The sequence below is a fragment of the Dermacentor variabilis genome, chromosome 3, assembly GCF_050947875.1.
Source record: "Dermacentor variabilis isolate Ectoservices chromosome 3, ASM5094787v1, whole genome shotgun sequence".
Classification (NCBI taxonomy): domain Eukaryota; kingdom Metazoa; phylum Arthropoda; class Arachnida; order Ixodida; family Ixodidae; genus Dermacentor; species Dermacentor variabilis.
Window position 1 is genome coordinate 93,907,308 of NC_134570.1, and position 15,523 is coordinate 93,922,830.

At 47.7% G+C, this 15,523-nt stretch overlaps 1 protein-coding gene across 1 annotated transcript; it reads left to right on the forward strand.

The window, feature by feature from the left end:
- The first annotated feature begins 4,022 nt into the window (after positions 1–4,022).
- Positions 4,023–15,042, forward strand: LOC142574054 (solute carrier family 13 member 2-like). The gene is made up of 4 exons (XM_075683231.1): positions 4,023–4,110; positions 4,603–4,709; positions 7,874–8,023; positions 14,478–15,042. Exons 1-4 carry the CDS (start codon positions 4,089–4,091, stop codon positions 15,018–15,020), a joined length of 822 nt encoding a protein of 273 aa, XP_075539346.1. The 5' UTR covers positions 4,023–4,088; the 3' UTR covers positions 15,021–15,042.
- Positions 15,043–15,523: the final 481 nt, after the last annotated feature.

The window sequence follows — 15,523 nt, forward strand, 5'->3', positions numbered from 1 at the left end:
GCCTCCTGTTTTCAGTAGATATCCTTGGAAGAAAGTAATATTTTTGCAGAAAAATAATGTGCTTGGAATCACATCACAAAAATACAGATTTCTGGCCACTTTAGGGCCACTAATAGTTTTTCGGTTTTGCCTACCGTTTGGCCACTACAACGGCCAAATTGGCGATGGGTGGTTGGAGCGATCCGGTAACCCTGGCTTTAAGCAGAATTGCAGTCTATAGCAAATCTCGGCACAGTGAAGCCAAACGGGGCCACACTTATCATGCAGGTGGGGCCTCACTTACGCGCTGGGTAAGTGCTTAAGCACTTACCCAGCGCGTAATATTGAAGACAAGCAGAAACAAGTCTCGTGCAGACATTTACACATGTGTAACCGAAGTGTGCAAATTAAAACAAAAAGCCGATATCAGCGACGTCGCTCGTAAAATGCGCCTCTTGAGAAGAATTGTGCGAAGCGTCCCCCAAACCGGTTTTTCAGAGGACGTTCAAGTCCTGACATTATGCCTACCTTCCGCGAGTGCAACCCGCTGCCGAACCCTCCCTTCCCACCTCCTACCGCGTACCGGAGAGCCGTGAGAGATGGCGTCTGTCTCATGCTCCTCGATCAGCGGCAGCATGCAACCCCGTAAGAAGACGGCGCTGCCGTGGTCACCCGAAGTCAACGCTTTGTACAGCTGACCTTTCACAATTCGAACGGGTGCCTATGTCTTCGGACATTGACACCTGCTCAAATGTGATTGAACAATATATGCCCACAAGTAATGACTTTCACGCTATCATCTCGAATAAGACTGTCTCGGTGCCCCAAAGGCCTTCATATCCAGGAAGTGCAACATACGGACAACGGGTCGCTGTCGTGCTGGACCCATTTGATTAACCACCAAGGCCGAAAACCAACCTGGGTGCAAATACACAATTCACCGACATCAGATCTGAAAACACCCGACATCTCCCATTACCGCGCTACTTTACATTATAGGCCGTGGTTCTGGTGAAGGCTGGTCGTGTTGAGACTGCTTATGAGTGTGCTCGTGAAGGAGTACTTGCATGTTAGGTCGTTATTACACGTGTCTAATATTTATGCCATACGAGGTACCTTTTTGTTGAGAACATGGACAGTAGATTAGCCCATCTGTTAGAGGCCAAACAGTCCATTCTCAACAGATGGAATAGTCAGCGACTTAATTGTAGGCTACGCAAAAAGATATGTGAGATTAAAAAAACAGATTGATGAGAATTGCGTAACTCTTTCTAAATGGCAGTGGGACGAGATTTGCAATTGCATCCACGGCAGATGCGTAATGGTAGAACTTGGAACTTGCTTAAGCATCTGCCTAATGAGCCTTATACTAACCCTAATGAGAGGCATGTCTTAGGTAGAACCATACATGAGTCAACACGAATTACCTCCGAGGATGAGTTAATCCGTACGCTTGCTGACAAATATTTCCCAGTTGGGTCAGGGCATTGTACCGTGCATGCCAATTACCAGGGCCATGCCAGTCCCTACATGGATGCGGAGTTTAGCGTTGAGGAGATTCCTAGGCCTCATCATGGACTCAATGGTAGATCCGCACCGGGGCCAGATGGCATCTATAACAAGACGTTGCGAAATCTGGATGAAAATTTAATCGCATACTTCACAGAGGAAATTGATGAAATTTGGAGGAATGGAACCGTCCCATTGCTTTGGAAGACAGCTCTTTCATTTCTCATCTTCAATATTGGCAAGAAACCTTGCGTTGACACTTTTAGGTTGATCACGCTTACATCCTGTGTGCTTAAGGTAGCGGAACATGCGGTCCCAAATAGACTTTCCCGGTTTTGGGAGAATAATGACATTTACCCCCATAGTATGATATTATTCAGAGCGGGCCTATCCACACAGGGTACTGTGAAACTGATTGAGCATCAAATCATAGACAACGACCCTAGCAACACTCGGGCCGTTTTGCGACTTGATCTTGAGAAGGCCTTTGATAACGTTCTACATTCGCATATTCTAGTCTCGAGATATCGGCTCAATGTGGGTGAGAGATTTTAGAACTACGTCAGATCGGTCTTTGCGGATAGGGAGGTTACCCTCCAGGTGGCCGATCTCGAATTAGAACTGCTTGAAGTTAGAGAGAAGGGCACGCCACAGGGGGTGGTCATTCCCCCCCCTCCCGTTATTCGATATAGCCATGGTCGGCCTTAGCAGAATGCTTATCGAGATTGAAGGCAACAAACACACCATTTATGCTCATGATATCACTATATGGTACCCAGGAGGCAATGATGGTCAGGTTGTGGGAGCCTTACAGGAGGCCATAGACATTATCGAAACCTATCTTGAACCTACTGGTCTTAGATGCTCCCCCTTGAATTCAGAACTCTTCCTATGTAGTCCGAAGAAAAGCGGTCCAAGGCCGAAGGGTTGGACGTTGTTAGAAGGCAGAGACGTGAACCTATATACTAGAAATGGTTGCCGCATAACCAGAATCGATTCAATCAAGGTCTTGGGCCTGATCGTCGAGCCAGATGGTACAAATGGCAAGACTACAGGCAAGGTAATTGCTAAAAACTGAAAGTGCCGTTCGTTTAGTTGGGAGGGTATCAAATCGGCATCATGGACCTTGGATAAATTGGTTCGACTAATGCCTCACTTCGTTCTTTGCCACTTTACATACGTGCCCGCTATGCATCGATGGAAATGGGCAGAGTGGGATAAATTAAATGCACAGCTTAGGAACGATACTAGGCGGGTTCTCGGGTTACCTGTATACACTTGTAGAGAGCGCTTAATGGAGCTTGGCATTGACAATACCCGGGATGAGACTGCAGAGGCCCAGGAGCTTGCGCAGCTTACTACAACTAACGCAGGGAGATCCATCTTGCAGGAACTAAGACATCACCCCGATAAAATACTGGAAGAGTTCTCTGACACTCCTCTGTCGATTCGTGATAACATTACGGTCGCGCCCATGCCTAGGAACATGCACCCCGACAATAATCGCGGTAGAAGGAGGGCAAGGGCTGCCAACACCTTAGGCAAATACAGTGATCAGCGGCAGGTCAGCTTTGTGGATGCCGCCTCTTGTAAGGGACTTCGGGAGTTCGCCATCATCACTGTCGATTGTCGGCAAGGAATCACCAATGCTGCCTAGGTTCGGACCAGGCGCTCGGAATTGCTGAAGAAATGGCTACTGTACGAGCCCTGCTTAATAGCTCACAGGATGATATCTATAGAAATTCAAGGTCTGCAGTTAGAGCATTTGAAAAGGCACCGCTTCCAAGGAGGCCATTAGAGTTGTTGGAGGCAAGGAAATCACGCACCACTTCATTTATTGGTTTCTCTTACATGAGAGCCAAATACAGCGTGCTTCTGCCAACCTGGTTCACGGAGCTGCGCTCGAACTTGCCCACCGCGCTAGCCCCGACCAATCAGAAGACGGCTTGCCAGAGGAAAGGGACACGCCCTCACCTACAACGAGATTACTAAACAGTAATATCTCAGCCGTAGAGCCTGCTTCGTTCTTCATCCACGGCTCAATAGAGCTCAAGCACTACGCTCCGTCTACTACAAAGGAATACGTATCCCAATCCATCGTTGTTACATACAATCTATCCGGATACTTACACCGATGGCCCTTGCCACGATTGCGGAGAAATGGCCACGTTAGAACAGATGCTCTGTCGGGGCGCCCGGTCACCCTCTATCATCGATAACAGCTCGGACAGATGGGAGGCGGTTATCCGGCTATCCTCCGCTGCACTCTTCTTGCTGACAAACTCTGGGATGACCAGCAGGCCCAAGATGCGGCCGGGAGGCTTCCCGTTCCCACTTGGGAGCGGCCCGCTTCGTGATGACTCACAATCTGCAGGACCTCAAGAAAGTTTTACAATACCATGCCATCCTATTTTCGCCCAGTCCCTAAGTAGTGGGTATGACCCATGAGATGGAAAGAAAACGAACGCTCGCGACGTGGCTCGATGCACGTGCGAACCGTCTTCGCTTAGCTCGTGGTTTCGTGGGCGCTACCGTCTCTTCTGTGTGATCGCTTCGACGCAAAGTCGTATTCAAGACCAGGCACTGCACCGGGTAGACACATGCTGTCTCTCATGAAGGGAAGTAAGTATCGCTCGAGCTATACGAGATGTTCGCGTTTCTTCTTTTCGTTCCTCCGGTGCATTGTTTCTTTTTCTCTTAATACATCCGCCGTGGTGATCAAGTGGTTGTGGCGTTCCAGTGCAAAACGTAAGGTCGCGCGTTGCCGACACGGTGGCCACAGTTCGATGACCTACGGGGATGTTAAACAATCCGAAGCTGTAAATAGTATTCAACCCTCCGCCCCCTTCCACCGCGCACTATGTTGTCCCTCAAAGACAGCGCGACGATTTTGGATGTTAATCGCATATTTCAATTTATTTTCGCGCTACTTCGTTTCAGTCGTGGAGGTTGTGGGTGGCACGCGACACTAGAAGACCCACGTGACTCGTAGCAGGGGCTTCGTACTAACTGCTTATTGAAGCAAAATAATATATCACTCTATCTTTAATGATCATTCATGCAAGTTTACGTAATGCACTAGTCTCATTTACTGGGACGGCTCCCTTCTCGCAGTGCGCGCCTTTGTGGCGTCGAGACAGCGATGGTTCAACGGGACGCACATGCTAGTGGCGTACTTGGCACCTATTTATCTGGCCCCCCTACTCGCACGTGGAACCATGGTACGTAAGCATTTTGATTGTATTTGTTTTTACTTTCTATTGAATATGTGCTCGCGCGATGTTACTGCTAGCTCGATAACAGCTGCGGCATTTCCAATTTGTTCCACGCTACCATGGTAACTAGTAGATTGAACATGACATGTAATAAAACCTGAGCATTGTAGAACGCCACAGGTGTGCGCGAACGCGCCATCTTACGTTTCTACGACAGTAGCTCACGTCACCGTCACGGTCAAATAAATCAGCTATAGTTGAAGCGATCGAGTGCCAAAACACATATTTGACGTGGCAGTTTGACGCTATTTCAATACAAAGAAGGAGACACCTCCCCCCTCCTCCCTTACCCAGATACCTCGCTTTCTTTTTTTTATGCTTCGATGTGCAACACATTATTCCCAGGAGGCTGCCCTGTATCTGCCTTTGCCATCTGATGCTGTAGCGAAAAAAGACTCCCCCCCCCCCCCCTTGTTCCCGAAGTGAACCCGTATTTCACGTAAGCGCACTTTCTTTCCTTTCTGCCGTCATTGTTTGTGTAATAATTCTCTTATTATTTATCTAATGTGCATCTTATTATTTTTATAAATATTTATTATTTTCTAGCCCGCTTCAAGGGAGCACAATTACGTACATTATTAACTAAATTGTGTTGCGGTTACGGTACAGGCTAGTGTCCTTGAGATATGCCAACCACGAAATCAGCCCGTTTATGGAAACCAGGTCTGAGAGGTAGACGTGCTTATGGATCATGCTATGCTTCAAGTGTACTTGGATCGCCTTGTCATTTTAAACTAGTTAACTGAGGCCGTTTTTACGTGCCAAAACCATGAATTATGAGGCACACTGTAGTGTGGAACTGCGAAATAATTTGGACCATCTGTGGTTGTTTAACCTGGGGCCCTATAACGTAAAACTATTCCAATATGTTTCTATTCCAATCTCCTGACGTCAAATTTGCGTAACCACCAACGCAAGCACCGGGCGGTCACCCGCAGGGTTGTCTGAACAGACCAATCAAACGCTCTCCTCGTTCATAGGAGGTCACTTTTGTTTGCTTGAAAAACGAATAACATTGCCTACACTGAGCGGCTTGTCGTATCTAATTGGCTGACAAGAGGCGAGGAGAACGCTCAAGTGGAGAGGGATTCTATGGGGCCGAGCCACTGCACTGAAAGTCGATAACCGGATGAAGAGGGTGGTGCCGGCGTATACGATTGGTCGGCTTTCCCTTACTTAGCTTGCGGTAGCTGGTCGAAAATCGCGGCGGCATGCAACGGAAGCTCAAAAATGACGCTAAAACGGACCCTCGGCAAAGAAGAGTTGGCAGAATGAGGGGGTAAACGTGCCGAAAGTGCTCGAAAACGTTACACAGCCGCGCAAGAAGTTTTATTATACGCAAATACACCCATGCTCTCCGGCAGGTGCGAGTAGCCAGCGTCTGAGCGATCGGCGGCAGCCATCTTTTATTCATTTCGGAACGGGGCAGCCTGCGGCTATCCCGAAGGAAATTGAGTTTTGTTCGGCATATTAATGCATCTTTATCGCGTACACGTCACTTTGACGCGGTGAGTTCTTGCGGTTTTGTGACGTCGCATGACAGGCAGGTGAAGTTGGTGCAGCCCGAAAACTTTTTGCCAATAGCCGAGGGCTAATGGCGAAAAGGGGTCGAATCAGAAATAACAGTTTTTCTTTTTTCTGTCAAATAATGCATAATCAGTGCGTACACATATCAGATGTGGAGGTATCGCGGTTTTCGTGACGTCGCATGACAGACAGGTGGAGGGGGGTGGTCGAAAAAAGTTTTGGCCAATCGTGGAGGGCTGATAGCAGAATTGGAATAGAAAAGTTCGGAAAAGTTTGACGTTATAGCGCCCCTGCACCTAAATCTAAGCACCCGGGTGTCTTCGCATTTCGCCCCCATCGAAATGCGACCGCCATGACCGGGATTTCATCCCGCGACCTCATTCTTAGCAGCCCAACACCATAGCTCCGAAGCAACCACGTCGGGTCCTTGTTATTTTTGATGTTGCGGGGAAGAGTCGAAATCATAGTGTCCGTCTCGACGGGAACGTTCACCACCGGTCTCCTTATACTACGCTGTCGTCGGTTGTACATCAAACGACGTATCTGCATGAAGGAGACCCGCCGGGAAATTAAACTCTCGGCCACCACATTCAACTAGGGCATATGGCTAGGCTTGGGCGGGTAAACGCAGCCTTCATGTTGTCGAGGGAGTCCTTGCACGTGTTGTAAACCACGAAAGTACTCGCGTGGCAGTCGGTGAATCCCCGTTCCCACACTTTCACCCAGTCCTCTGAAATTAAACCACGTGGCACTTATGCAACAAGCGGGAACACACGGACCAAGCGGCCGCAGGAGCCATCCTTTCCGCGTCGATCGGCCAGGGCTGCCTTTGCCAGTTGGAACCGCGCCAGCTGTGCCGATGACACCATCCACAGCGCCGCCGCTCCCTTTTCTTTATCTGCCTCAACCATCCGCCGGGACAACTGCGCCGCTGACCTCATTCTTGGCGCTGTGCCAACTTTTACCGCCGAGCTTCATACACCCGCATCGCGATTCTTCACAGTGGGGCTTACACGCACACGCGTAATATTATACTGCTTTCATGCCTACGGAGAGACTGACATGTAAGAAAATGGGCGCAAGTTTAACTCGTACTCGTTGTAGCTGTGTACGCACTTTTGTACCTACTTTTCTCTGCTATGGATCTCAGCCAAGGTGCCCAACAAAATTGTTTTATACTTCTTCGTTAGGATCGTTCCATAAAAAGAAGTGAACAATGGGTGTCGTCACAGAGGAGATACGCGCGGATGCCAAGGTATAGTAAAGAAAGAAAACAAATTACGCCACATAAGAGAGCGTTCGTGACTTCTCATCATGGCAAAAGTGAGGTCGCGACATGCTTTGGGATTGACAGTCTTTTCGCAGTTTGACTCTACACAAATTGTAAGCAAACAAAAATTGCACCGGACGCGCTCCGATTGCATTGTCGCAGCTTCAGCTTATTGAGGGCTGACTGATAGAAGAAGGCTGCTTTGTTTTGTCTTGCGTATATTATTTTTTGTAGCGTGAATTCTGTGTTGGTACTGCTGCAGTGGACGCGTTCTTTGCTTTCGCAAAGTAATTTTTTCGCATTCCGTTCACAGGAAGGTCGCTGTGCCTACTGCATACTTCTCGTGTTCGAGTTCTGGGCGCTGAACGTGATCCCAGCGCCCGTGGCGTCGTCGGTGCCCCTCGTGCTCCTCCCGCTTCTGGGCGTCATGGACCCAGACCTCGTGGCCGGACATTACATGAACGTGAGCGAGTCGCGTTCTCGAAGCAAGCGCGTTTTGTCACTATGCAGTCCAGTGATGATGACCGTTAACCGCACAGTCTCGGAACATGGCTTCAAAGCACTACGGGGGCTTCGCTGCAGTCGTTCAGAAAAATCTGCTCCTTTCTGAGATTACCTTGAACTACAGCAATAATTGTCGTTTGTCTAAATGGGTGCACTTCCCTTTCGTTAACGATGCGCTCGTAATATTTTGGGTCATAAATGGCAAGCGTGTATCATTGTGACTCATCGTCCCTTAGAGTAAAGCTGCGAGCGGTTAGTGTGAAATAAAGGAGGTGCCCACAAGACTGACAATTTTCGTTGAGGGTTGCAGATCAGACACAAAGTACGTGCATGTCTATTGAAATGAAGGCGAGAAACAGCTGTGCAGAAGCGGCGGCATTCTCAAGATCCGGGTTTGCTCTTGATGAAATGTTTACATGTACAGCTGTCGTCGGTTTCACGTCTATATAAAGGGTGTCAACTATCTTTCACCAAGATTTAAAAAATATGCAAACGTCACGTAGGTGGACAGAACCAAGGTAACGTTGTTTGCCGTCGGTTGGAGAAACTCAGATTATTTTTGCCTTCCGCCTATTGACATAATTAGTTTCAATTTATAATTAAACTTATCACATATTTCAATTAGATCAAAAGTGCCAGTTAGAAAATTGTGGAGCAACATAAAAAACTCCCGATACAGCTTTCTGTTACTCGATACGTGCTACATAACATTGCTTCTTCGCGCTTGAAAGAAGTCCGCACATACACGTAAAGTCCCTCGAGCGGCCAGTAGCTCGGCCGTTTTGAATGCCTTCGCGGGCTGCTTTGACGCTCAGAAAAACTCTTATTTAGCTCGTATTGAGCATCAGTAAGCTGTATCGGCAGTTTTTCTCGTTGCTCTACAATTTTCTCACTTAAACGTTTCTTCTCATCATAATGACAGAGAAGTTGATTAATTAAGACCCGTTATCCTAGCAGTTATGTTTCGAACCCATTTCCTAGGGTCAGGATTTCGTTGCGATTGTGGAACTTGGGGAAGTATCACTGCCTATGCACATCTGAGAGTTTTCGCTCACATTCAGAATCATATTGTATCATTTTTTTTGATGCACTTACACTTATGCAACTCCTACCATGGTGTGGAGCACCTGTTTGTAACACGTGTGTAATCTATGTCGCATAATGCAGTTGAACAAAAAAGCCCGCCACCTATATCGAGCGTTATCTGACACAAATGTTGCCCGCGAAATTGCGTTTCGGGATGTCAACTTGAGAAGTGACCAACCTGGGGCCCTATAGGGTAAAACTATTCCAATAAGTTTTTATTCCCGTCTCCTGACGTGAAATTTGCGTAACTACCGACGCAAGCATCGGGCAGTGACCCGCAGGGTTGCCTGAACAGACCAATCAAATGCTCTCATCTTTTATAGGAAGTCACTTTCGTTTGCTTTCAAAACGAATAACATTGCCTACAGTGAGCGGCTTGTCTTATATAATTGGCTGACAAGAGGCAAGAAGCACGCTTAAGTGGAGAGGGATCCGATGGGGCCAAGTCAGCACATTGAAAGTAGATAACCGGATGAAAAGGGCGGTGCCGGCGTCTGCAATTGGTCCGCTTTCCCTTAGTTAGCTTGCGGTGGCTTGTCGACAATCGCGGCGTGCAACGGAAGCTTAAGAATGACGCTAAAACAGATCCTCAGCAAAGAAGAGTGGGCAGAACGAGATAGTAAACGTGCCGAAAGTGCTTGAAAACGTTACACGGCCACGCAAGAAGTTTTATTACGCACAAATAAAGTTATGCTCTCCAGCAGGTGCGAGTAACCAGGGCCTAAGCGATTGGTGGAAACCATGTTTTATTCCTTTCGGAACGGGGCAGCCTGCGGCTATTCAGAAGAAAATTCAGTTTTGTTCGGCATATTAAAGCATCTTTAATGCGTGCTTGTAACTTTGACGCGGTGAGTGTCTGTGGTTTTGTGACGTCGCTTGAGAGGCAGGTGAAGTGGGTACAGCTCGAAAACTTTTGACCAATAGCCGAGGGCTAATGGCGAGAAGGGGTCGAATGAGAAATACTTCCTTTTCTTTTGTTCGGTCAAATCATGCATAATCAGTGTGTGCACGTTGTATAAGACGAGGTACTATCGCGGTTTTCGTGACGTCGCATGGCAGACAAGTGAAGTGGGGGTGGTTCAAAAATTTTTTTGACCAATTGTGGAGGACTTATTGCAGAATTGGAATAGGAAAGTTTGGAATAGTTTTACGTTATAGCACCCCTGAATACCATTAACAATGACTCATGGGCAGTAAACAGTAATACAATTAGCTTTTCAGCTTACCTCCGCCACTTACGCTTTGTATCGTATTTCTAGCCGCTTTTCTCCTACGGTCTATCTAATAAAAAAAAGCGACAGAACTAATCTCACGATGAGTGCCGACGGTTATGCGGCGATCATCATTGAAACAAAGTAGCGACACACCGTATTGCAACACCGAAACGTGTCTGCAGACGGGCTGCTCTCTTTGGCTTCCTGCTGCAGACGGTGCATCATCTCGAAACGCCGCTGTAGGAACCGCGTGCAGCGCGGGTTCGATTCCGCTGAGCATCGGGTAAATTTAAATGATCATTTTGAGGGCGATTAGCATTGTTGGGGTACTTCGTGCACTTTCCTTGATCTATCTATCTATCTATCTATCTATCTATCTATCTATCTATCTATCTATCTATCTATCTATCTATCTATCTATCTATCTATCTATCTATCTATCTATCTATCTATCTATCTATCTATCTATCTATCTATCTATCTATCTATCTATCTATCTATCTATCTATCTATCTATCTATCTATCTATCTATCTATCTATCTATCTATCTATCTATCTATCTATCTATCTATCTATCTATCTATCTATCTATCTATCTATCTATCTATCTATCTATCTATCTATCTATCTATCTATCTATCTATCTATCTATCTATCTATCTATCTATCTATCTATCTATCTATCTATCTATCTATCTATCTATCTATCTATCTATCTATCTATCTATCTATCTATCTATCTATCTATCTATCTATCTATCTATCTATCTATCTATCTATCTATCTATCTATCTATCTATCTATCTATCTATCTATCTATCTATCTATCTATCTATCTATCTATCTATCTATCTATCTATCTATCTATCTATCTATCTATCTATCTATCTATCTATCTATCTATCTATCTATCTATCTATCTATCTATCTATCTATCTATCTATCTATCTATCTTCCCGCAAACCTAGGTCTCTAGGTTGTCCGTGTTCGAATTGGTAGCGTGTCGTGCTGCTGTGATTAAGGAAGAGCACTGGAAACCGCCTGTCACACCACCTTGGGTCCCTCGGTATGTGACACTATGCATCTATGTGCCGCTATTTAACGAACCTCTTTGACGCCGACACGGGTCAATAGAAATGCGGCTCTGCACGAGTATGTGGCATGAGTGTGTATTGCTCTTCAATGAGCAATACACACTCATGCCACATAACCGTTTCTTTCACGCCGACTTGGAGCGCTGTGAATACGCAACTAGGTCTATGTTGCTCTTCCATGAACCTCTGACGCCATCCTAAGTCACTGGCTATGTGCCGGTAGGATTTGCGCAGCTCTTGAATGAACGGCTTTGGCGCCAACTCCGCAAACTAGGTAATTGCCATTGGAAATGCGTCGCTCTATAATGGAAAGAACGATCCTTTTAATTTCTACGATCCTTTGAAATCGAACTGCTGCCGAGTGCAGACATTACACCGGTGCCGATAGATGGCGCAGCGTGTGCTGTGGAAAGCAGCTTGTAGAAGCCGCATGCAGTGCAAAGGAACTGGGCAGCATCTCGACCAACGGATCTCGCCATGTACCATCTCGACCAGCAGAATGTACCATTAGAAAACCTTTAGTATGTATTGCGAGCTTAGCAGAATCGAACCTAGTTAACACGGGTTCCTGAAAAACAGCAGTTCGATGCCTTAGCGAGCTGCGCCATGAATGCACTGGCTATGTGGCGCTTTTCGATTAACTCGCCGCCAATTTATGTCACTGAGTATGTGCCTTTGGCTGTGCGGTGCAAGGGAACTCGCAGCGTTCGCGCGCAGTGGTGCCCCACGCATCTAGGAGGCCACGTACGGACTTCTCAGCAGCGCTAGTAGGTGGTGTAGCGTTCCCAGAAATAAGCGCAAGGGAGGAGCCCGGCTTCCACATGACGCGTTTTTCAGCGCATGCGCCAGCGCGCCATGCATTTCGGTGGCCACGCGCAGGCTTCGCGGTGGCGTCGCTAGATGTCGCAGAAGGGAAAACTGAGAAGGAGTTCCATTGAGAGGAAGCCCAAGAGAGAGTTCCACAGAAGTACACGCCTCATACATGAGAAGTTTCGACGATGACAATATGTCGTGTCCCTATTGTGTTTGAATGCTAAACGCTTTGCCATCGACAGTCATGCTGACATGGGTTCTGCCGAAATTTTCTTTTTCATTGTGCAGCCGCACATAATCAGTGGCACAAACCTAGTTAGCCAAGTTGCCATCAAAGAGGTTCATTGAAGTGTGGCACATACAGAGTGGATCACATACCCAGAGCTCCATGCCGGTGCCAAATAAGTAAATTGAAGAGCTGTACATACCCAGTACCAGATATCCAGTATCCCACCCCTAGTCAAACATGTAGGCGTCAAAGATGTTCGTTGAAGTGTGGCACTTAGGTACACAGTGCCAGACACACAATAATCCATTTCGTTCACACGGTTGGTTTCGAGTCCTCTTCCCTCAACGCAACAGCCCGATGCGCTACTCATTCGACCATGGACTACCCGGGACCCAGTATGGCGGGAAAATGGTTAGAGGCGTAGATGGTGAGTCTCCAAAAAGTGCGATGAGTTCCGAAATAATGCTAATCGGCTAAAAACAAGGCATGCAAGAACTTCGGTACTGGTCGGTATTGAGGATGGATCCGCGAGGAATGCAACACGATGTTGTATTCGTTCGGCGATCACGGGTTGGGCAAGGAACAATTAATGCTCAGCTTTGGCACGCACCAGCACGCGCACTGGTGCCGTACTGGGGCTACGTAAAACAAGGGAGACGAGGGGACCAGAGAGCGGCACGAGAGAGGAGTCCAGCTGCAGTACACGGCCCATGCATGACGCGTTTTTGTGGTCGCTCTTTCAGTTATCGCTATTTACCTGTACATTGAATCACGCGGTAAGAAAATCGCATAGAAGTTTTACCCAATTATTTACACATCCGTACAAAATACGTATGTTTTTATATGCTTCGAACCTTAAGATTCTTAGCAATGTCCTCGAAAAAAAATGAGAGGGATCATGGCACGGTCGTCCAGCAGTTCTCATTTTATATTTGCGACAGAAAGTAGGTGGCCCGATATGATTATGCTTATAAACTGGGCTCTTCTCGGGCATTTCAACGAGAAATTTCAATTTGAAATTGTTGCCCCTCAATTCCTCCCAGCGACAGTAACCGCCGTTTTGACAAAGCTGTGCGTAGTCGGGAACTTTGGTGCCACCTCGGTGTCGTCTGCTTTGGAACAATTCGAGACCGCATCGGACGTCTTTCTCCGCAGATTATAGCACCCGACGACGTAGCAACGCCGTCATTGCTGAACTGTGGCCGCATTTCCTTCACTTGCGCTATAAAAAGCAGTAGCGAACCACAGAGATCCGTCGAGACCTACGTGCAAAAACGAAACGAGACATGACGTTCATGACGTATTTTCAACTCCAGTGTGTGCAGTAAACAAAAGCATGGCCTTCGAGAAAGACATATGTTACCCGAGGGAACCGTTTCCGGGGGGGGGGGGGAACCTTCATTTCTTCACCACGCAGTGTCGCCAGACTGCTTTACAGCTCAACTGCTACATTATAAAATTCAATTACACACCTTCAACTGCACTGAATACGCTCAAATTTTGCAAGCTAGCGCTGGGACACGTACGGTTTAACATGCAATGCATCATTGAAGCTCAAAAATTTGTTGCCATGGCTCCTTTAATCTTGTTTCACTACTAATTCCATGTGCCCTCATCGCTCCACATCCAACCACATTGAAAGGTTGGGTTCTGCATGAAACATTGTCGCTTTGGCGGTATCCTTACGAAACAGTCTCCATACTTATACCTAATTGCGGTCCGACATTACGCCTCGTAGCAAACCAGGCTAATAAAAGAAATTCCATTACGAGCTTTTTGTTTGCGTAGCCTTATCAAATTGCTTCACTCAAAGGGTCTCAAGCGAAGCAGCACGAGGGTAGGTACGGCCAGGGAGGGGTGCATTTAGGATGCAGAAAAGTAAAGGTATGGAAGGTATTTGGGGATTTAGGTATTATGATTTAGGGATTTTAGGATTCGATTTAGGAATTGGCTGCTTACTGTGCTATTAACCGCAGGAGACGATGCTGTTCATCGTGGGCGTGGTCCTGCTCGCGCTGGCCATGGAAGGGACCAACATATACAGCCGGGTGGCGCTCGCCATCCTGGGCGTGTGCGGCGGCGGCGTCAAGGCCGTCTTCACGGCGCTCATGGCGCTCGCGTTCTGCGCCACGCTGCTCTTCGAGAACGTCCTCTCGACGCTCATCGTGATGCCCGTCGTCGAGTGCACCATGGTGGAGATCGAGAACGACGCGCTGACCAGCGCCACGCGCCGACGCATGCTGCGCAGGGCCTCGGTCATGGCGCGCCTCACGAGCCAGCAGCCCGAGTGGGGCGAGCTGCCGCTACCGGCGCTTGCGGCCTCGTCGGCGCCACAGCCCGCAGGCCCCGGGCCGGTGACCCAGATGTCGCGCCGCAGCAGTCGCGGCAGTCGCGACACCATGTGGACACCCGATTCGGGCTTGTCGTCTGCCTACGCCAGGGGAGCGTTGGGTGCGTTGGAACGGCGCGAAGAGGGAGAGAGAGAGAGAGCGAGGAACATTAAATATATCGTATGCTAATACGCTATACTTTAGAGGCCAACAGCACCGAAATTTTGGACTGTGTAAGAAGCTCAGTTTCATTTGTTGCACACAATTGCGCGATTTTTGCATTCGAAGCGCGAGTGAATGGCTAACGAAACTCTCGCAAAAAATAGATCAAGAAGTATATGGAAAGACCGCCATAACCCCACACCGAAAGTGGCCCTGTGCCTATAACGTTGAGGATCAGCGCGTGTGTCCTCGGCATCGCTTCGGACGTTGTACATGCTAAACTCAATAATGATATGTTTTGATAGCGTAACTTGGGAAACGGGTTGCTGGGGTGGCGACGATCGTACTTGCTGCACAGTCGGTTTCCATGCAACGCCTACACGTACACGCTTCATGACATAGCCACTGTGGCGTAAAGGTGTCGAGGCAACGTAGCTAGAAGATCGTCTGTAGCATTCGTGATCTGCACTTTTGTTCTCGTAACAGACTCACTGAGCGAGGAAGCCGCAGCCTTCGCAGGCATCAATTAT

Excerpts from the sequence above, each read along its gene's own strand:
- LOC142574054 (XM_075683231.1), top strand. The coding sequence starts at position 4,089 with ATGCTGTCTCTCATGAAGGGAA. Across the intron at positions 4,710-7,873 it reads TACTCGCACGTGGAACCATG|GAAGGTCGCTGTGCCTACTG; the intron begins GTACGTAAGCAT and ends TTCCGTTCACAG. Across the intron at positions 8,024-14,477 it reads TGGCCGGACATTACATGAAC|GAGACGATGCTGTTCATCGT; the intron begins GTGAGCGAGTCG and ends TATTAACCGCAG.